The 23485-nt window shown below is 41.4% G+C and overlaps 1 protein-coding gene across 1 annotated transcript in view; it reads right to left on the bottom strand.

The window, feature by feature from the left end:
- Window positions 1-23485, bottom strand: part of ADAMTS12 (ADAM metallopeptidase with thrombospondin type 1 motif 12) — a 155935-nt gene that overhangs the window by 61840 nt on the left and 70610 nt on the right. Inside the window, exons 4-9 of the mRNA XM_061469538.1 lie at window positions 13125-13321; window positions 7020-7103; window positions 5233-5357; window positions 3745-3894; window positions 867-1010; window positions 41-185 (exon numbers count right to left, since the gene is read on the bottom strand). Of these exons, the coding sequence (XP_061325522.1) occupies window positions 41-185; window positions 867-1010; window positions 3745-3894; window positions 5233-5357; window positions 7020-7103; window positions 13125-13321 (845 nt within the window). The remainder of the gene's footprint in view (window positions 1-40; window positions 186-866; window positions 1011-3744; window positions 3895-5232; window positions 5358-7019; window positions 7104-13124; window positions 13322-23485) is intronic.

Raw genomic sequence — 23485 nt, 5'->3', positions numbered from 1 at the left:
GTTCTTATTAGGAGAATAAAAAAAAACATAGAGCACTTACATCTACATCTTCACAGAAAGTAGCATTAGAACCATACTGAAGCTGGCACTGGTGATGCACATCATAAATCACTCCAGGAGCAATGATTGGGGACTTTAAAACTTCTTTTTGGGGGATATCATCTAGACAGAATCCCCACCCGCGACTAAAAGACAAAATTGCATATTAAAAGAACCCTGCAACCACAGCTTTTAGACATTTCATTACAGACTTTCAACTTCTAATTCTTAATGGTAATTTCACACATGGCCTTTGGAAATAATACTTCCAAATTCCAGCTAAGTTATGTTGAAATGCTGCTAACAAATATCTAGTAAGGGAGGGTTTACAAAGGCAAACTATAGCTTGTCAAAGGGGAAGTATCACAAGGTCATTATAGTTTGCGGAGTGGCTTCAGAGTACTCCAAAATTCTGGTTAAAGTTATATCATATTGCTGCTCTTTCAAAGAAAATCATAATGAATTTGAACAGGTTATGGAAGTCAACACATCTCATTTTGGCAAATGCAAGGCCTGTGATTTTCCATCAGAGTCCTTGATGGAAAGGCTTCTTTCTTCCTGACAGCTGCAGAAAGCAGGTTGCACCAAACTGGAGCCAGTGTGACAAGACTCAAGTTCACTTCCAAAAACAAGAATATAATGGAGCTTTTCCCAAATGCTAAGTGAACAATAAGCCTGGGGCATTCCTTCCATACAAATTAACTCAAGCACACTGCAAAAAGACAAATTTAGTAGTGTAATAATAGAGGATTTACTTTAAATTCCACATAAACATCTCATACACGGCTGTATTCATTTCAGGCAAATGCTACAACCTGATCACTCACTCTAGGAAACGTGTGATGTATTCCTTGCTGCACTGTGACCAGGTAAGTGGAGTAGGATCATACTGCAACTGTCGGGACATAATATACGGGCGCTTTCCAATAGGCTCACAGTCATTCTCTTTTCCATCATGCTGGATGCCAAAGCTGAGAAAAAACAACATTTAGTAATTCTACCTGATTGGCTGTACCACAACACCTACCTATGGGTTCCACACTGTGCTTAAAAATACACTGGAGTTGTTTTCTACTGTGGTGAGATGTAGATACCTGTTTGCTAAAAACCTACCAAAAAATCTACACTCCCTCCAACAAAGCTTTCAAATATATGTTATGTACAGTGCAAAATACAGAACAGACTGTGAAAGACTATACTGAAGGGAATTTTTAAGGTACACAAAACACTATTGAACAGTTGGGCTGGGAATCACAGCTTAAACCTCAAAGTTCTATTAAAGCTGCTAAAGCGAAAAGTGCTTCCTAGCTTTTGGATCCCAATTATTTCAGACTTGTACCACTTTAACCAAGACCAGGCTTTGTCACATTCTGTCTTACAGTGCCTTATAATCATGCCTCTATCGCTTGGGTTTTTTATATCTCTTTTTATAGACTGAAATAGAGCTATTGGCTGGATGTGAGTATACAATTCTTTACAATGAATTAAAATGAATACATGTAAAACACTGGAAAAGGATGTTGTAGATATGCTATCCCTGGAGACATTTAAGGCCAGGCTGGATGTGGTTCTTGTTCACCTGATGTAGACGAAGAAGATATCCCTGCTCATTGCAGGGGGAGTTGCAGCAGATGACCTTTGAAGGTCCCCTCCAACCCGAACTATTCTACGATTCTATTGCTTTCAAAATTGCTGAACATTCAAATGAGTTTGCGTCAAACCCCTACTCCTTCCTACTTAGCTTTCTCAACCTGTGCCTTACAAACTGATCTCCACAGCAGGTTCTCTCCAGGTTCTCTTGACTTATTAAGAAATCTTGCTATTCAACAGCTTGTAAAAATCATAAATATATAAAACTTTGGGTGGGATTCAACTTACCAAACATAAATGCCTTCACATCACCTCATTGTGAAGGAAATTATCTGAAATAATAATATGCAAAGATACTGATATATGAGGAGGTTGACTCCTATACTGTTAACATCTGAAGGTGTGTAAGCTCTTGTGTGAAACCGCAGTGAAAACTGATTCAGAATTTGTTTCAGTCATGGACCAGAGTTCAAATCACTTAAGACTATGTTTCTAGAAAATGTAATTATAAAATGACCCAAATGTTCCAAAAGCAGGGCATGATTTCAGACATAATCAACTCCATTAATGGGTCTGAGATGTAAAAGCGAGTTGACACAGTTGACACAGGAGGCTGCAGAAGTCTAGAGGGATAGTATGGGTGAGAGTTGACATTCATCTAAGGAATGGATACATTGCTTTTTTTCTCATTTTTCATTCATCTGTTCTTAGTGACATTTATTGTCCACACCTGAACTTTTTAATCTAGCTTGTGGCAAGAATGGTTCCATGTTAATAACAAACCCTACAGTATTCAGTTTTCTTTGCGGAGACAGCTCTTTCAGGCAAGGCCCTGCTTCACTCCCACAAAGGTGAGTACAGTAACACTCTGTCTCACAGCATCCACAGCTGTGAGTTATCAGCCACTCAGGCTAGACTAGGAGAGGATCGCACATAGCTCTATGGGAAGAAGTGTCTTCTGACTATGGCTGTTAATGGGAAAATCCTTCTGTCAACAACAGGGTTGGGGACCAGGTAACTAAGCCCAAAGCATCCAGATCCAATTGTAATGATTTCAATGTTATGTACTTACACTACTTCCTTTCTGGTGATAGAGAAGTTGAATAAAAAAAGGCCAATTAATGGCTGATAGGATCAATACTTGAGTAATCTTTGTATCAGATGACAATGATAAAGAGATGATGATTATTATTGTTAAGATACAATTAGCACATACAGATTTCATCCTGATTGGTGGCTGGGTGCACTACACAAGTAATGTGATTGTAGATACAGCAATGAACTTGTTACCTAGCCAAGCAACACGGTCCAGCTGAGAAGAACTCTAGCCAGAGTATCCATAAAATAATACTCTGCCCTAAGGAAAACACCTCCGTTTCAAAAGAGATTCAAAAATCAGATTATTTTCAGTTGAGGTGAATAAACCAACTCACCATCAAAAATACCCCAGAAATTTGAAATACTGAGACACCTAGTTCAAGCAAATATCCAATAATAAAGAGCTTAGCTGTGTCTGAAACTAAATGCCCTGGAACTTCAGTTCACTTGACCCAAGTGTATCCATGACTGCAATATTAATATGCAGAAGACACCAGTTATTAAGAAATGCCCAAAAGTGACTTTATTTGTAGGTCAGAAAGGAGAACAAAGATAGTTGACATTTCTGTGAGGTTTCACTGCTTGAATTGAAAATGGTTTCTAGCTAATCTGCAATGTTGAAGTGCCTTGATTTAAGGAAACAGGTATGCTTTAAATTACTTGGATTGATTTGGAGATCATCTAAAGTAATTGCATAGTAATTCAGTATATGTTTGGAAAAATCAGCATGATTAAGTCATGCTTCTTTGTAGCTTTAATATTTCATCCTGATGTACTGCCCTAGCAGACTCTGTTAAAAGGAGCAGACTGGATAGTTGTAGATACAAACAAAGGTCAGTGGCTTAAGAATCTCTTCCTTATTCCTTTGCCTAGAGAAAGCAAACACAGTTTTGAATTGAGTAACAGAGACATTAACTTACTCCTTCTTTTGTTTCTGTCTGACAATTTGACTATTAACAAACATATAATAAATTAAACTCAGCTAGCAATCCATCCCCCCTTCAACTTCAACTATACCTGTGTCCAAGTTCATGAGCAATAGTAAAAGCCAAAGGTAGGCCAGAATCTTCATTAATGTTACAGCTTCTGTGAGGTTGACACATGCCTGACAGATGAGATAAACCTAAGGTTTCACATGGACGATTCATGCCAGCACAGATGTCCTTTCTAGAATCACAAAAGAGACATGCCATTAGAAGAGCTTAAAATCAACTGGAGAGCATCAGTTACACTAGGTGGTAAGTCTCTATCTTATACTGTATTAGTGCTAACTGGCATTTTAAGCAAAGTATGATGTTAACGTATTTGCAAATATATTTGCAAATATATGCAACAAAAATATGCAGTTTTTCTGCTACTATCACAGTATACTGCTATAACATGCAGCCACTATTATGTTGCTGCACTGCCTAAATACATATCTTCATTGTCAACTCACATAAGAAAAAGTTTTAAAGCCTTCAGTGTTTTGAGGCATGGTTTATTAAACTCACCATACCTCTTAGCTTCATTCACATGAACTGCTTGAAGCCTGTTTATTTGTAGAGGTAAACCATGCATCATCATGAGACTTCTTTATCGCATTCTTATTTTAAGATTTGTTGACTCTTTTCTTTACTGCACCACTTGAGGGATTTTATTTTTGTGATGGGTTGTTTTTTTTGCCTGACAGACTTTAACTTAGGACTTTTTTTCTTGCAAGCCTTAGACTCAGTCTTTTCTCTCATTCTTCTCAGTCTTTTCTCTCAGTTGTGTGCAGATTGCATCCATTTCTATGATTTGCAGTTCTGTTTCATGTTCTTCCACAAACTCCCTGTGTAATCTCAAACATAAACTTCAAGCGTGCTGTTCCTCCCTCGTTCATATGGAAAAAAATGTGTCTTCTTAAATACAGAGATAGTATTTAAAAATCATACACTTTATTGCTTAAAAATAATGGCAGTGTGTTTGCAAGATAATCTTCAATTCTGAGCTGCACCTGTATATGGCTTTAGGATTTGTCGTTATGGAGTTCTTCATCTACATGCTATGTTGTTTTGGTGTATTGCCTCAAAGAAGAACAGAGAAGTGACTAAGCACAAAATGAGATATGAGCAAGTGGGGAAAATTACTTGAGGTCTGCAAATTGCTAATCTCTCGGGACATACAGATCTATTTCCTGACTAAAATGCATCACCAATAAAACACCCACGTGTATACATAAAGTGTTATATGTACTTCGAAAACAAATTAAAAACAATCCCTTTAAAAAGTACAGCAGGTCTAACTTTAACCACATGTTTTTGTAACTCTCATTTTCTGCCTGTATGAGTGTCAGGCACACTCACACTAGGTTATTTTTTGCATTACCACTGTATTTTTGAAACAGCATGTCTTCATTAGACCACTTTACTGGGTTCTATGCAGGATGAACTAAATGATGTAATGAGCCTATCCAAACAATATCATCACCATAAAAATGCAGCTAAACAATAGACAGTCACAGGCACTGAACTGCTGTCATACCTGGTTAGAAGGACAGCCACGTCATGGTGTGTAGGGTTGATGTCACTTTTGGGATTGACACTCTTCTGCCATTTGCAGAAACTAGCTAGTGTCTTATCAGCATGGTGAACTATCTTCAAGCCTTGCTAATGGGAAATGAAGGAAAACATTATTGTAAACACCATGCTGCACTGCAGTAACATGTCAGCGATGTTAGCTGTGAAGCTGGGTAATCTCTGAAATGCCCTTATGCTTTTGCCTGAAGATAGAGCCATCACTAGGAGCAATAAAATCTATTTATCTAACATATTGAATATTAAGTTAAAATGTTGATGTGTTTATAGTTGGTGCAGCTAAAGGAAAAACTAAATGCAGAAATGTACATACTTATTGGTAAGTGATCTTCCAGTGATCCAGCACTGAACTGAAACTGTCAAAAAAATGTTTTATATTCTCTTGAAAGCAAGTTTTCATCTATAGAGAAGGTAAAGACTACTTAGTATTGGACTTCATGCTCTAGTTTGTCTCAGTGTTATGTGAAAAATGTTATGCTCAGGGAACAATTACGCTTCCAAGGGTCTATTTCATTTACAGTGTTTTTCAGTTCCCAAGAGTCATTTGCAATGCAGTCATAGATGTTTCTTCCTCATCATTATATATTATACATGCAAGTTACTGAAATTGCTTCTGAAATACAAAGTATGCAAAATAAATTCATTTAAACACATATTTTTCTCATTTCTGGTCTTAGGCATTCACTTTGTCTCAGTTTAGTCTATTTAAATAAAATTTTTACTAACTATCTCAATAACATTGTTACTAGATAGTAATTTCTGGGCAATATAAAACTAAATCTTGAAATATATGCAACCGTGCTGCTTCCAACACTGTCCTGCTCAATCCATGGTTTATTATCAAAACAGCCACAGAAATTTCGCAACTAAACTTAACTGGATGTCATCATGGACTTCAGGTTCTAACTGTCCTGTTAAGATGCGAACTACAGGTTTTGGCCCACATACTCTTACAATAAGGGATACAAGGATAGCCTCTATACTAATAATTTATTTCAGAAGAGACTGCCTGGCCCCATGGCTTCATTCACTGCCTTTAGGAGATTCTGGCTTGTGCTTACAAAACATAAGCCATGGAGAAAAATTCCCTTAACGTGTTCCTGCAGTCAGACCTACTTATGTCATGCAGAGTTGTTGTTTTTTTTTTTAATATATAAAATTATGACAATCAGCATTTACTTAAGCATGTAACAACATATTTGTGAATGAGAGACATCAGAAACTACCAACATATAACTACTTTACAGCAATTAGCACCTATTAAGGTTTGGGTTTTTTTTTTAGAAGATCTAAAAAGGAAAATGTTTGAGCTGCACAATGATAAATTCACTTCTTCAGAGACCTGCAAATACTCTAGCATACATTTCAGGTAATGCTAGGTAATGCTAGGTAATTAGATTCTGAGTGATGATGCATGATTTCTGTTCCTCATTTGGCCTTCCTTGGCATCCCGTCTTCTTCTGAAACTGGGGAGATTCCATTTTCCCATTCCTAATTTGCTTGTTCTATTTACATTTTCCTTGGTGATTTTATGCAGAAATACCTTAAGTCATCAGCTAAATACTTTGCTATCCAGCAAAGTCTGGTTTTAGAATTTGTTCTGCCAAAGATTATAGAACAGTCAAATTAACACATTATTTCAAGCAAACAAACTCTTCTTTACAACTGCAGCTCAATGCACTGAAGTCCCAAGTCTGACGATATGTGACATTTTGAAGAAAATGAAAACCTTACCTCTTCCTCCTCAAAGAGAATGAGCCGAACCAGCACAATGTGAATTGCATTGCCAATGCTTGGATCGTGGAACAACCCTGTGACCTGTGCCAGAGCCAGGAGGTATTAGATTAACTGATTCCTCTATAGCAGAACAGGACTTTAGAGACAAAATACATTTACTTCAAGCACACTGCTTGTCTTGATGTGGAGGTGCTGTTTTGGTTTTTAAATTCTCAATACACTTCACTGATCATTTACTGAAACGCAGTACATGTTAGAACAACTGCAAAGGGCAGCTCTGCCAAATGAGTTATGATAAAGGATTTGGCAAAAGTTATTAAGCTAAAGACCAAAAGCACATGCAAGATTATTTATGTTCATTTCCATTCCAAGAACCTCAGAGCTCTCAAAAAGCATCTGCAGAAAAGAATGTAACATGTAGAGTCATGTAACACTGATGGAGAGAGGTTCACTCTGGGTGCAAAAAAATCAGCATATCAAATTATTCTGTTTTGATTTTTTTGTCAGAGACATGGACAGTGCTAGTGATTCAGACAGCAGTAGCCTGGAGAACATTAAGAAGGACTACAGAGCCTTGGGAGAGGTGGTTAGGGGCTCTGGAGCTCAGTCTTTTTGTCAATTCTCCAGGATAAAGGGGAGGACCTTAAAAAGGCTAGGTGGATTGGCCAGGTTAATAAATGGTTAGAACAGTGGTGTCATAGTCAGGGGTTTGGGTGTCTTGAACACGGGACCCAAGTCTGTAGGCCAGGTCTAGTCGGGCTGGTGGAGCTGGTCTGACAATGAAGGGGAAGAGCAGTTTTGGTAGGAGGCTTGCCAGACTGGTCAAAGGAGGCTTTAAACTAGATGTATTGGGGGAGGGGGGCATCATTCCATCCCAACACACCCAGTCAGTTGCCAGCACCTATAATAAATGCTCAGAGCAATGTAGAGATATTCCAGCCGCTCCAGCCAATGAGCCGGCTTCATTTGGAGCTCAGCTCAGATGCCCCTATACAAACGCCCATAGCATGGGGAACAAACAAGAGGAATTAGAGATGTGTGCATGTCTATGGGGGTATGATATAACAGGCATCACAGAAACATGGTGGGATGGCTCCTACGACTGGAGTGTTGGGATGGAAGGCTACAGGCTCAGTAGAAAAGACAGGCCCGGCAGGTGGGGAGGGGAAGTTGCCATTTATGTTAGGGATAGGCTGGAGAGTATGGTACTTTGTCTGGGGAGAGGGAGCAGTTAACAGAGAGTCTGTGGGTCAGGGTTAAAGGGAGAACAGCTACAGGGGACATTACTGTGGGGATCTGTTACAGACCGCCTGATCAAGAGGACTCTGTGGATGAGGCACTCTATAGACAGATAGGAACAGCCTCACACTCACAGGCCCTTGTTCTCATGGGCAACTTCAACCACCCTGATATCTGTTGGAGGGACAGTACAGCCTGGCACAAGTAATCCAGGAGGTTCTTCGACTGTGTGGAGACAACTTCCTTCTGCAAGTAACAGAGGAGCCGGCAAGGAGAGGTGCCACGCTTGACCTCATGCTCACCAACAGGGAAGGGCTGGTTGGAAATGTGACACTCCAGGGCAGCCTTGGATGTAGCAATCATGAGATGGTTGAATTTGAGATCCCCAGGACAGTGAGAAGAGCGTGCAGCAAGCTCACTGCCCTGGACTTCAAGGGGGCAGACTTTGGCCTCTTCAGGAGCCTGCTTAGTAAGGTTTCATGGGATATAGCCCTAGAGGGCAGGGGGGCCTAAGATTGTTGATTGATATTCAAGGGTCACCTACTACAATCTCAGGAGTGTTGCATCCCAACCTGAAGGAAGTGCAGCAGGAGGGCCAGGAGACCTCCTTGGATGGATAAGGAGCTGCTGAAGAGACTTTGAGGGGAAAAAAGAGGCCTACAAAAGGTGGAAGCAAGAACAGGTGGCCTGGGAAGAGTACAGGGATGTTGTCCAGGATGCTAGGGACAGGTTAGGAAGGCTAAGGACAAGTTAGAATTAAACTTGGCTAGGGATGTTAAGGATAACAGGAAGGGATTCTACAATTACATTGCAAATAAAAGACAGACTAGGGACAACGTGAGCCCTCTCTGGAAGCTATCAGGAGAACTGGTGACCCTGGACATGGAAAAGGCTGATTTTCCTAATGACTTCTTTGCCTCATTTTTCATCAGCAGATGCTCTGACCATACCACCCAAGTCTTGGAAGGCAGAGGCAGGGGCTGTGAGAATGAAGACCCTACGCCCAGTGTAGGAGAGGATCTGGTTCGAGACCCTCTTAACAACCTGAACGTGCACAAGTCCATGGGTCCTGATGAGATCCATCCGTGGGGCCTGAAGGAGCTGGCAAATGAAGTTGCTAAGCCACTGGCCATCATATTTGAGAAATCATGGCAGTCAGGTGAAGTTCCCGACGACTGGAAAAGGGGAAATATAACCCCCATTTTCAAGAAGGGGAAAATGGATGACCCAGGGAACTACAGACCAGTCAGTCTCACTCCTGTGCCTGCCAAAATCTTGGAGCAGATTCTCCTAGAAGGCATGCTAAGGCACATGAAAAACAACAAGGTGCTTGGTGACAGCCAGCATGGCTTCACTAAGGGGAAATCCTGCCTGACCAATTTGGTGGCCTTCTATGATGGGGCTACAGAACTGATGGACAGGGGTAGAGCAGTTGACGTCATCTACCTGGACTTGTGCAAAGCATTCAACACTGTCCCACAGAACATCCTTGTCTCTAAATTGGAGAGACATCAGTTTGATGGATGGACCACTTGGTGGATAAAGAACTGCCTGGATGGCCGCACACAAAGAGTTGTGGTCAATGGCTCAATGTCCAGCTGGAGACCAGTAACGAGTGGTGTCCCTCAGGGATCGGTGTTGGGACCGGTCTTGTTCAACATCTTTGTCGCTGACATGGACAGTGGGATTGAGTGCGCCCTCAGCAAGTTTGCCGATGACACCAAGCTGTGTGGTTCAGTTGATACCCTGGAGGGAAGGAATGCCATCCAGAGGGACCTTGACATGCTTGTAAGGTGGCCTGATGCCAACCTCATGAAGTTTAACCATGCCAAGGGCAAGGTCCTACAGCTGGGTCGGAGCAATCCCAGGCACAGCTACAGGTTGGGCAGAGAAGAGATTCAGAGCAGCCCTGTGGAGAAGGACTTGGGGGTGTTGGTGGATGAGAAAATGAACATGAACCGGCAGCGTGCACTTGCAGCCCAGAAATCAATTGTATCCTGGGCTGCATCAAAAGGAGCGTGACTAGCAGGTCGAAGGAGGTGATCCTGCCCCTCTACTCTGCTCTTGTGAGACCTCACTTGGAGTATTGTGTGCAGTTCTGGTGTCCTCAACATAAAAAGGGCATGGAACTGTTGGAACAAGTCCAGAGGAGGCCACGAGGATGATCAGGGGACTGAAGCACCTCCCATTTGAAGATAGGCTGAGAAAGTTGGGGCTGTTCAGCCTGGAGAAGAGAAGGCTGTGTGGAGACCTCATAGCAGCCTTCCAGTATCTGAAGGGGGCTATAAGAATGCTGGGGAGGGACTCTTCATTAGGGACTGTAGTGACAGGACAAGGGGTCACAGGTTAAAACTTAAACAGGGGAAGTTTAGATTGGATATAAGGAAGAAGTTCTTTCCTGTAAGGGTGGTGAGGCACTGGAATGGGTTGCCCAAGGAAGTTGTGAATGCTCCATCCCTGGTGGTGTTCAAGGCCAGGTTGGACAGAGCCTTTGGTGACATGGTTTAGTGGGAGGTGTCCCTGCCTGTGGCAGGGGGGCTGGAACTTGATGATCTTAAGGCCCTTTCCAACCCTAACTATTCTATGATTCTATGACAGTTGGACTGATGTGCCCTCAGCATGTTTGCCAATGACACCAAACTGTGTGATGTAGTCAAGAAGCTGGAGGGAAGAGATGACATTCAGAGGGACCTTGACACACTTAAGAGGTGGGCCAATGCCAACCTAATGAAATTCAACCAAGCCAAATGCAAGGTGCTACACCTGGGTCAGAGCAATCTTAGGCACAGCTACAGATTGGGTGGACAAGAGATTCAGAGTAGCCCCAATGAGAAGGACTAGGGAATGTTGGCTGATGAGAAACTGAATTTGAGCTGATTTCAGTGTGAGCTCACAGCCCAGAAAACCAACTGTACCCTGGGCTGCATCAAAAGGAGTGTGACCAGCAGGTTGAAAGAGGTGATCCTGCCCCTCTATTCTGCTCTTGTGAGACCTGACTTGGAGAAGTCCTTGTGTCCTCAACCTAAGAAGGACATGGAGCTGTTGGAACAAGTCCAGAGGAGACCACAAGGATGATCCGGGGGCTGGAGCACCTCCCGTATGAAGAGAGGCTGAGAAATTTGGGGCTGTTCAGCCTGGTGAAGAGAAGGCTGTGTGGAGACCTTATAGCAGCCTTCCAGTATCTGAGGCGGGCTTATAAGGATGCCGAAGAGGGACTCTTCATTAGGGACTATAGCGACAGGACAAGGGGTAATGGGTTTAAACTCAAACAGGGGGAAGTTCAAGTTAGTTATACCTAACCTGATATAGTTAGGAGATAGGATACAGGAAAAAGTTCTTTACTGTGAGGGTAGTGAGGCACTGGAACGGCTGCCCAAGGCAGTGGTAAATGCTCCATCCCTGGCAGTGTTCAAGGCCAGGTGGGACAGAGCCGTGGGTGACATGGTCTAGTGTGAGGCATCCCTGCCCACAGCAGGATAGCTGGAATTAGATGATTTTAAGGTCTTTTCCAATCCAAACCGTTCTATGATCCTACGATTTAATAAGAATCAGCTCTTGCCACAAAAAAATCAAAAAATATTCAGTATTAGGCAAAGAGAAATCAGTCAAATTATGGACACTCTTCTGTTTTCACAGCACAGAAAAGGATGATAAGAACAAAAGCAAAGAGAATGAATCCATTAAAAAAAATGTCAACATTAGAAAAGAGCAAGAAATGAACTAAAAAAACATCTGACTCAAATGCCATAAACACCATCACAGTGTTGAATTAGACAGGAGGAAAAGGATTCGGAACAGAAAATAGTAGTAATCTATCTCTATGTGAGCTATCACAAGAAATATGTATGGACAAAACTGATTGTGTTTGGGTCACAACGGAGAAATTACCAAAACCAACTGGAAATTGTATTTCCAAAAGTCTGGTTTGGATATGGGTCTTTTTCAAGGTAATAAACTGAAAATTGAATCATTGTGAGTAATCCTAGTATTTCAGGTACGAACTTCAGAGAAGATGGTAAGGCTTGTTTTTTCTTGAATCTGATGACAGGGGTTTATTCCACACATTTCCCCTATGGGAATCAGGAAACATACTGTATAAAGTAATGGACAGACAGGTTACCATGGCTAGAATTATACTGTGATTAATTTCATATATATATTACACACATACTATGATAATGACACAAAAGTCATCCTCAACAGACTCTTCATGGTCAATATCCAGTATGATATAGATATTAACAGAAGATGTACCTGTAGGCAGTCCTACGAAATGCTATTGCTTTTTCCTATTAATGATTTTGAAACTTGCCACAAAGGAAAACACTGAAAGTTAAACTTTTGTATTATAGGCAGACACTCACCTGGAAAAATAGTTGTACTGGTTTTAACAGGGATAGAGTTAACTTTCTTCATAATAGCTTGTGTTGTTTGTATTTGTGACCAAAACAGTAGCACACTGATATTTTAGTTCTTGATAAGTTTGTAAGATTTCCAATAGGCTGCTACATGCTTTTCTCACCCACAGACATGGGAAAGAATTTCTCTCTCTTGCTCTAGCTACCAACCTGAGATCGCCAATGAGCATTCATCAGGGCAGACAGAGAATTTCAATGGAAAGAAATCTAGTGCTAGCATTTATAGCTATTGAAACTTCTCTCACTTAAACTCTGAAGGAAAATTATGCCTATGCAAGATATAAAGTAAAGAATGCTTTAAAATTCAAAGTTTCAATGAACATATATGAACTATATTACATTTCTTTCAGTGAACGATGTTACAGACTTCTTTCAAGGAGATCAGTAACATAAGCTAAAATTTGCTTCATTTATCTATCAAAAAAAAAGGAAATACTGTACATACCATATTCATTATAGTGAGGATGTATGACTCCACATGGTCACTTCCATGATACTCAACCATCTTACTGTCTGCAACTACAAGTGTCTCCACCCATCGTTCCTTGCTGACAGAGCGCCGAGAAACCTTTTTGGCAGCCATATGATTTTGTTCCCATCTCTCCCTCTGATGCTGCTGCTGTTTGAGAAAGCTGAGGGTATCTGGAAGAATAAGAAGCAATGCTGACTTCAAAATATTTTCAAGCTTGATTTGAAGTGTACAGCTGTAACACTTGCAGATGGAATGGTAGCATCACAGAACCACAGAAGGATTGATATATGTTGGAAGGGACTTCTGGCTGCCACCTACCTGACACACAGCAAAGCTAACTCCAAAGCGACAGCAGCTTGCTAAGGGCCCTATCCAGCAGTGTTCTGAATACACACCCCTAGATGGATTAAATACACATGCAGAAGTTATCTCTACTCAAATGCCAGGGATTAAGGTACAAGACAGAACCAAGCTAAGAAAATATTAAATTGGGGATGTCATTTTCAAGCAATTTCTATTCTGTGGTCTGGCTTTAAGCTTTCCAATGACACCAGTTCATAGTTACGATAAAGGATATGCTTTCTCCATGAGCAGCTCTTATTCTCAGCAGAATGGCACATTAAGGCCAGTGATGTGGCACATCCAAGATTAGTTTGTTCGGTGCATGGAAAATATGCCTCAAGAATAGGGATACTTCACCAGTAGGTGTCATCTAAATACTAACCAGGCAAACAAACCATAGACTTCTCAGGGGCTGCCATCCTGTCTGATTAACAGAGAAGACAGTGCTTCCACTATAATTTTGGGATTTGTGCAGCTAACGCTTTTCAGGAAGAAGTCTTTGCTCTGTAGAGTTGCTATCAACCTTGCATTGTGGGGATAACTACCCTCCACTCATTGTAGGTTTGAACGCCAGTTGTATTTACACCTCAGTGTAAAAGGTGATTGCACATATGCAATAAGTCAAGATACCAAAGGAAGATGCAAGATTTTTAGAAATGAGTTCTCCGAGGTCATCTGAAAGGTGCCTAGAGAAAGAAATGCTGGCACTGATAACGTATTACATGTAAAATTGAAATATGTCACATTAATAATCAAAACTACAGCAGGCACATCACACACTTAAAACTGAACCACAGTGCACAAGTGTGTAGTAGACAGCAGCTCCATTAGTTGATACATACTGTGACCAGTTAGCACTGCGTTGCAGCACCAGTTCAGGATTTCAACCAGCACCAGGCACATGCCACCAGGAAGCACAAAACCCTACAAAATTACCCCAGTCAGGTTCATCCTAATACTGGAAACCAGTATCTCCCTGGATCAGGACACTGTAACAAACCTGAAGTAATATAATATGAAGAATAACATCTATTCTATATTGTTGATTTAGAATATAGTAAATAAATAAATATAGCTGTGCATAGACTTCTTTTTGCAAGAACGGGCATCTGCATTTTAAAAGATGCTTAAGTACTTCTAGTGAAGTACAAAGAACCATAGAACTTTTGACCTGCTTGGCAAGGCAAATAATAATGGAATGTAAGACAAGTGTGAATAAATGTAAAAAAAATATTCAGTAAACATAAAAGTTGGTAACTTTTACTATTCATGAACTGTGATAAAAAAGACTGTGCAAAAAAGAACCCGTGCATATGAGTTTCCCTTGTGATTACCAACCAAAATCACTTGTCAGTGTCATCCTGTGCATCCACACAAAGAGACTGTCCTGTAGATATGTAAGTCAAAAAAAGTTAATAAAGAAAGGTGCCTTCCCACCAAGCCAAGAGACTCAAAGGAAGGCATTCATTTTTGTATCTTAGTATTGAAGAATTAGCTGCATGGAAAAATAGCTTGTTGCCTACAAGAAAGATTATAATTTGTGAGTAAAGACAAAGAAAGTGGGTGTTTATTTGGTTTTGTTTGTTTAGAGTCAAAGCGGTTTTGTTTCAAGAGAAGGGAGATGGATTATGACTGTTACAACCTCTGCCCTAACCCTACTAACCCGGTCTACAGCATCACTCCTGCTGTATACCTCAATCTTTGTTCAGTTACTGCAATAGCCACCTCTATGAGGGGCTATTTATGAGCTGCATTCATCAGTCCCTCTTCTACATTTGCATGGTGACCTGGATTCAGCTGAAACCAGGACACATGGTTTTCAGCATCCTTTTTTTCATAAAGCACACTTCTCAGTATCTACATTTTTAAGGGGTTTGTGCTGAGAAAAACCTTCTCCACAGCTATTTAAACAAAAAAAATCTGTTCAGACTGTGGTTAAGTGATTTGTTTACGGTCAAATAAAATATGAGACAAGCTGTCAGGCTTTGTATTCACATCTAGCAAAGAGTTTTGTTTATTGTCTAGACAGGTGATAGCACTGGAGGTAAAAATGTTTGAAGCCGTACACTGAACAACTCTCAGGAAAAAGTTTGAAGTGCTGGTTGAGCATGAGGCTATGCACTACAAGAAAATCTCAGAACAGATTTAAGTTGTGAAAATCAATGCCAGGTAGCAAAGGGATTCTGCAGACAAAACTCTGCAGGGCTCAGCAACTGATCCCCTCCAGTGCAGGGATCTAACCTGGAAGGGTGTCATCTGAGGCCTGGATCCCTGCTGGTCTCCTGGCAGCTTTCTTAGTTAGATGAAGCAGAGAGGAAGAACTTCTAGGAACTACACTAACGTACATGCAGCTATACAGTATGGTTCTAATGCTTTTGCTTCTTCAAATGATAATTGTCTCTGTTAAGCTTTTCATTCTGGGGTAAAATACCATCACCTTGCTTTTACCTTAGATTAGAAAAGTGTTGAAAGTGATTGCAGATTTGCTGAGAAATTCCAGGCACCTTCTTTTCCAGGAATGGAAATCTTGACTAGGAGCCCACCAGTTCAGGAATACCCAAGGGGTGAGTGATGGTTGATCTGAGACCTAGTAACACACAGTACTGTCTGAAACAGCTTGCCTCCCCATGCTCTTCCATCATAAATGCTGAGCACAGCAAACTCCAGTCCTTGGAATAAAAATGAAGGTAGTGCTGAAAGTATGTCCAGCATGGTCTAAGACTTAATAAAAATAAGGTTGCCAAGAGTTTCACCTACCAAATTGCATGAAAATACTCAGAAAGCAAGTTTCTATCTGTCATGGGAGATAATTTTGCAGATGTGAAGCTTTTATTAGAAAACTTGATTCATCCAAACAAGTCACATACAATGTTGCATGAGTCATATGTGATATACAGCTATATCACTGCATAACCAAGAGAAATTGTGCAGATGACATTTTTATAGAATTAGAATAGTTAGGGTTGGAAAGGTCCTTAAGATCATCTAGCTCCAACCCCCTGCCACAGGCAGGGACACCTCCCACTAAACCATGCCACCCAAGGCTCTGTCCAACCTCACCTTGAACACTGCCAGGGATGGAGCATTCACAACTTCCTTGGGCAACCCATTCCAGTGCCTCACCACCCTTACAGGAAAGAACTTCCTCCTTAGATCCAATCAAAACTTCCCCTGTTTAAGTTTTAACCTGTGACCCTTGTCCTGTCACTACAGTCCCTAATGAAGAGTCCCTCCCCAGCATTCTTATAGCCCCCTTCAGATACTGGAAGGCTGCTATGAGGTCTCCACACAGCCTTCTCTTCTCCAGGCTGAACAGCCCCAACTTCCTCAGCCTGTCTTCATACGGGACGTGCTCCAGTCCCCTGATCAGGCTCGTGGCCTCCTCTGGACTTGTTCCAACAGTTCCATGCCCTTTTTATGTTGAGGACACCAGAACTGCACACAATACTCCAAGTGAGGTCTCACAAGAGCAGAGTAGAGGGGAAGGATCATGTCCTGCTGGTCAGGACATGAGACGCCCTGCTGGTCACGCTCCTTTTGATGCAGCCCAGGATACAATTGATTTCTGGGCTGCAAAAGCACACTGAAGCTGGCTGATGTTAAGTTTTTCTCATCGACCAACACCCCCAAGTCCTTCTGCGCAGGGCTGCTCTGAATCTTTTCTCAGTCCAACCTGTAGCTGTGCCTGGGACTGCTCCGACCCAGCTGTAGGACCTTGCACTTGGCATGGTTAAACTTCATGAGGTTGGCATCGGCCCACCTCACAAGCGTGTCAAGGTCCCTCTGGATGGCATTCCTTCCCTCCAGCATATCAACCGAACCACACAGCTTGGTGTCATCGGCAAACTTGCTGAGGGCGCACTCAATCCCACTGTCCATGTCAGCGACAAAGATGTTGAACAAGACCGGTCCCAACACCGATCCCTGAGGGACACCACTCGTTACTGGTCTCCAGCTGGACATTGAGCCATTGACCACAACTCTTTGTGTGCGGCCATCCAGGCAGTTCTTTATCCACCAAGTGGTCCATCCATCAAACTGATGTCTCTCCAATTTAGAGACAAGGATGTTCTGTGGGACAGTGTTGAATGCTTTGCACAAGTCCAGGTAGATGACGTCAACTGCTCTACCCCTGTCCATCAGTTCTGTAGCCCCATCATAGAAGGCCACCAAGTTGGTCAGGCAGGATTTCCCCTTAGTGAAGCCATGCTGGCTGTCACCAAGCACCTTGTTGTTTTTCATGTGCCTTAGCATGCCTTCCAGGAGAATCTGCTCCAAGATTTTGCCAAGCACAGAAGTGAGACTGACTGGTCTGTAGTTCCCTGGGTCATCCATTTTCCCCTTCTTGAAAATGGGGATTATATTTCCCCTTTTCCAGTCATCGGGAACTTCACCTGACTGCCATGATTTTTAAAATACGATGGCCAGTGGCTTAGCAACTTCTTTTGCCAGCTCCTTCAGGCCCCACGGATGGATCTCATCAGGACCCATGGACTTGTGCATGTTCAGGTTGTTAAGAGGGTCTCGAACCAGATCCTCTCCTACACTGGGCGTAGGGTCTTCATTCTCACAGCCCCTGCCTCTGCCTTCCAAGACTTGGGTGGTATGGTCAGAGCATTTGCTGATGAAAAATGAGGCAAAGAAGTCATTAGGAAACATCCCTAGCCAAGTTTAATTCTAACTTGTCCTTAGCTTTCCTAACCTGTCTCTAGCTTCCAGGACAACATCCCTGTATTCTTCCCAGGCCACCTGTCCTTGCTTCCACCTTTTGTAAGCCTCTTTTTTCCCTCAAAGTCTCTTCAGCAGCTCCTTATCCATCCAAGGAGGTCTCCTGGCCCTCCTGCTGTACTTCCTTCAGGTTGGGATGCAACACTCCAGAGATTGTAGTAGGTGACCCTTGAATATCTATCAACAGTCTTGGGCCCCCCTGCCCTCCAGGGCTATATCCCATGGAACTTTACTAAGCAGGTTCCTGAAGAGGCCAAAGTCTGCTCTCTTTAAGTCCAGGGCAGTGAGCTTGCTGCACGCTCTTCTCACTGTCCTGAGGATCTCGAACTCAACCATCAATTTCTCAAGTTCTAGAGAGAAATGACTAACGACTTTCAGCAAAAGGGCTGGTCTTTAACATCAAAATCCAGACTGTTTTTAGTGAGAAATAAAGAAGTCCCCAGAAATTACCCACACAAACTCTACTTGACAAATTCTACAACATACAGGACCCTTAACTCTGAACTACAAGGAAAGATTTTAAGTTAACTGTAAATCTCAACAACATATGGAAAACCACATTGTACAAACTTCTGCAGTACAGGTTAAAGCTGTATGGCTTCCATGTAACACAGGAAAGGTATGTTCTCCTTTGTGGCTCAAATTTCATGTTTTGTTAGGTGACAATAAAATCAATTCATTTTTTTATTAGGTGACAACAGAGATGTCTCAAAATTTGCCAATCCCTATTAAGAAAGAGCTTTCTAATCTTTAAGAACTAGTATCAATAGTCTCACTATGAAAAACATTCAAGTTCTTCCTCTTTGAACAACTCATCCACTCAGAATGTTGCTTTATTAGAGTTTTTTGTTAGTTTCTGTTTTTTTCCCCCCCAAACTCCCGTAAAAAACAGATATGACTCACCTCACTATAAGGTTTTATGGGACATTTCCGTATCAAAGGCTTTTTCCCACCTTGTTTCATTCAGGCGTTTCTTAAAGACGAGTGCAGCATACAGTGCAACACAAGGGGACCTTCAAGGTGCTAACTGCACACAGCCACCTTTTAGCATCTTTGGAGATACACAGGGCTTTGAAACAGCAAGGTGAAAATGTCTGGAAATTTGCAGGAGAGGAGAATGCAGGCTACGAATGAAGGCTGTCAGACAACCAATCTATGTCTCGACTTTCTATCTTCACCTCCTTTCCCTTTGTGCAAAAGCACTTTCAATTTTACCAATCTGTATTATTCACAGTCAAAATATTACATCTTCAGACATGAGATATGAATGATGCTAGACTAATAAATCCTACACTGTTCAGAATTTGTCATGTTATGATTTTTTTTTTATGGCCTTCACTTTGTTCTAAGACATGTATTTAAGCATTTAAACAAAAGACTATAGTTTTGGGGTAAGTTCTTCAAGAGGTCAATAAACTCTTTGGAACAGAGTCATTGTGCAAGGGAAGATGAATAAATATGTGAAATTATCACTAATGACATTAACCTAGTACTAAAAAGCATATATAGTTCCATCCATAGACTAAACACAGGAAAGGCTGAGGAGTGACTCAGCTAATAAGAATTAAAAGGCTAGTAAGGCAGAAGAAATAAACACAGTTTTCTGAAATGTGATTATTTTCTGACCAGCTTTGGGGATTTCCCAGGACAGTGCTCTAGCCACCACCCTTCTAGATAAAGGTAAAACCTTCTCTTTCACTCATTAAGGAAAACAACACTAATAGCAGATTTACAGCAAGAACTAACTATTTACAAAACTGAAACACAGTAAGTGAACCCCTTCCCCTATTCTAACTATGTGCTGAAATAAGGCGGCTATATAGAAAAGTTCAGTGAAACCAAATACACTAAAATTTTGTACACATTGTACCATATAACACTATTTTACTATATGCATTTTATTCTATTATATACATAGAATCCGGGTTATAAATATCCACAATGAAACTAAGTCTGGATGCTGACAATGCCAGAGTAAGGACTCACATGCTATATGGAAAAACTGTTGGAAAACAGGGAAGAAAGGCTGTGAGTTTAGAACAGTACAGGTAACCAAACTGGCTCTTTTTATACGCATTTCTGAAACAGGCTAAGCTAAATGTTTTACACAAACGCTTTACGAGTGTGAAACAGTATTCACACAGGAAACTATTACAGCTATTTAATCATGTATTTTCCCATGTTGACAACTGCCAAGTCTCAACAAAAACAAGCACAAAGAAAGAAAGGTTACAACTTTCCAAGCCTTGTTTAACATTCCTGCTTCGGAAACATACAGCATCAAACAGTGGAGCTACACCACTCTAATCCAGAATGAAGCTAAAACTGGACCTGTGTTGACTGATGCACTCAATCAGATACTGCTGCTGAGTGTGTCTGCTGCTCATTGCCACTTACGCTAGAAGGACAGAATTATAAATGTTCTGAGCCACTGTTAACCGGAGATACACAGAGAGCAACGCTGTGGGAAACAGCTATGCCTGGAGCTGCCTGCATTTTGCACTTAATTCTCCTTCTTCCTGAATGTTTCTTCCAGGAATTCCCAAGTCAATATGGGACAATAAAAAATTATAGCTGCGCAGGTTGGTTTTCTAGGAGCGTGTTACTTAATCTCGTTTGAACTGTCCATGCCCATTCATTTAGGGAACAGATTACAGAATAACTTCAGTGGCTGGTTCCTCTTTTTTTGGTGAAAACAGTAATGTGATGGATTAGAAGAAAAAGGCAACTTTTCTATTAATTAACCTAGCACTTGGCAAAACAGCATCTGAAAACAATTCAACTTGCAGCACAATTCTATTTTAATTTGATGAAAACCAAGTATCTCCGACAATAGAATACATCTCACCGTAAAGCAAATTTGCAGATTAAAAATTCTCAGTAAATTACGTCTTAATGTCTCTTACCAAATAATTTAAGAACTGTTGACCTAAGAATGACAGAAAAAAGCCATTTTGGAGAGCAATTATGATGTAAATGAGAATTGAAACATATGGGCTTTATTAATAATTTTTCTTATTACACATCTTTATGAAAATTCATTTGTGCAAAGTTAATGCAAATAACTGTAAGTGGCATCTTGAAATAGCTGTCTGTGCTTTGTCAGGGTTGATCTGCTTTCCAGTGAGGTTAAAGAAATAGTATCCAGCAGCTCTTGAATCAGACTCCAAAAATTCCTGTTAATGTTCTATAAATTTCATTCACGTAATAAGAAAGAAAACCAAAACTGGTTATACGCTGGTGATCAGAGGTCACCAACCTACAAATCAGGAATAAGAATAAGGCTAGAAGGACCTTATTCACTACATGAAAGACACTGAGTTGCTGGAGCTGGTCCAGAGGAGGGCAACAGAGCTGGTGAGGGGTCTGAAGCACAAATGTGATGAGGAATGGCTGAGGGACCTGGGGGTGTTTAGTCTGGAGAAGAGAAAGCTCAGGGGGGCCCTTATCACTCTCTACAACTACCTGAAAGGAGGATGAAGGCAGGTGGGGGTCAGTCTCCCAAGTAACAAGCGATGAGACTGGGTGCTGTACCATGGGGTCTCTTGGGCAAAAGCCATTAAGGCAGCTTATTCACCCACACCGACTTACTTAAATTCATAATCCATCACTGAATCTAATTACTGAATCTAAAACTGGTGAACATTAGCAGTCCTCTCTTCAAGAAAGGATGACTGAATTGATTCAGGGATTGTAAGCAAAATGGTGCATTTCCTTGTGGAAACATTTTACTAGAGGAAAGTTGTGCAGCTCCTGTTTTATCAGACACCAAATTCTCCATGGTACAGATATCCATCAAAGTCCTAAAATATGGGAAAAATTTTTAAAATATGGGAGAATTTTTTAAAATATAGAGGAAATATTTCCTTTTGTTCCCCAATACAACCACAAGCTGAAGTACAGCAAAGGAGGCAGGTATGTCAGCATAATGTTCTTCTCCGGTTCATAACACGTGCTTCCTTCCACCCTCGTAGAATCACAGAATGTTTTGGGTTGGAAAGGACCTTAATATCATCTAGTTCCAGTCCCCTGCCATGGGCAGGGACACCTCACACTAAATCATCACTCATCCATCCTCCAACCAGGGTATAAGTTTCCTCTGGTTTGATCAGGGATAAACAGCTGCAGAGCAGAAGGGGAGGGTTTGGGATTCCCCTTGAGGGAAAACAAGAGGCCTCTCTTCCCACCTGCAGTCTTGCTCAGCCGTCTGCAAGTGGCTGAAGATGACCCTGCAACTCCCTGGAGAAGACAGACTGCTGCTCCATACACCCAAGATGACCATAATGGCTTTTTCAGCCTTGCAACTGAGGAAGAATTTGCTCCACACAGATACCCTTCACAAGATCCAACTTGTACTATCACTGTCGTCACAAAAACAATATACCCAGCACTATTTTGCCTGTTTATACTCCCATATGTAGAATCAGAAATGTTGGTTGTGTTTAAGAGCCCCCTCTAGGTCTCCGAGAGCCAACTGTGCACAGCAGTAACTCATCCCTGATTCATCATTTCCCTTCAGTTAATACAGCAAAACCAACTACTTGTTGTCATCCTGTGCTTGCAAACAATCAGTACAGAATCAGCTGGGACCAGCTGCTCCTGCCTCTTCTCATGGAGGAATAGGAAGTCAAAGACAAACACAGGCAGCACATAGCAGCCGTGAGATGCCACCACTCTTGTGTTTACAGAGACTGTTGGGTGGTCCCAAAACAGGATCCAGCCTCCTTGCAGGACGCAACCCTGCTCCTGCCCATAACATGTGTCCTCTCTTCAGACATCCTACTGGGTACCATGAACGAACACTCCATGCATTGAATCTCTACAAAACCTAATAGCTATTGACTAGCTGCTCTGGGGCAGTGTCTTGTAATTAACAAAGGAGTTTCATGCTCCCTCTATAAAGCTTTCTGTTTAAAGCGGGGCTCACAGTCTAAACACACTCTATGGAGAAACAGAAACTTAACAATATTCTATAATAATCAACTGTCTCTAGCTTCCAATCATACAGTATGTTTTAAAACACTAATCAAATTTGCTCTTCATTATTTCCACTGACTTCTGGAAATTAACAGCAGTTCTCTAAATCTCAGCAATTATTTCCAAATATTGTAAGGTTGTAGGTTTTTGCACTAAATTGTAGCTTTTGTGCTTGAGCTGTATTACTTGTACAGCAGGCCTCTACCTTAAAAGATACTCATCTCAGTGTTTTTTACACTTAGACATTACTTTTGGTAGCATCTTAAAAGATACTACATCTCTCCTCT

This window comes from Pezoporus flaviventris, unplaced genomic scaffold (assembly GCF_033815535.1).
Source record: "Pezoporus flaviventris isolate CSIRO_AGI_PZ_B2104156 unplaced genomic scaffold, CSIRO_AGI_Pfla_v1 ptg000057l, whole genome shotgun sequence".
In the NCBI taxonomy this organism is placed as follows: Eukaryota; Metazoa; Chordata; class Aves; order Psittaciformes; family Psittacidae; genus Pezoporus; species Pezoporus flaviventris.
This window is presented reverse-complemented; position numbering and strand designations above follow the sequence as displayed.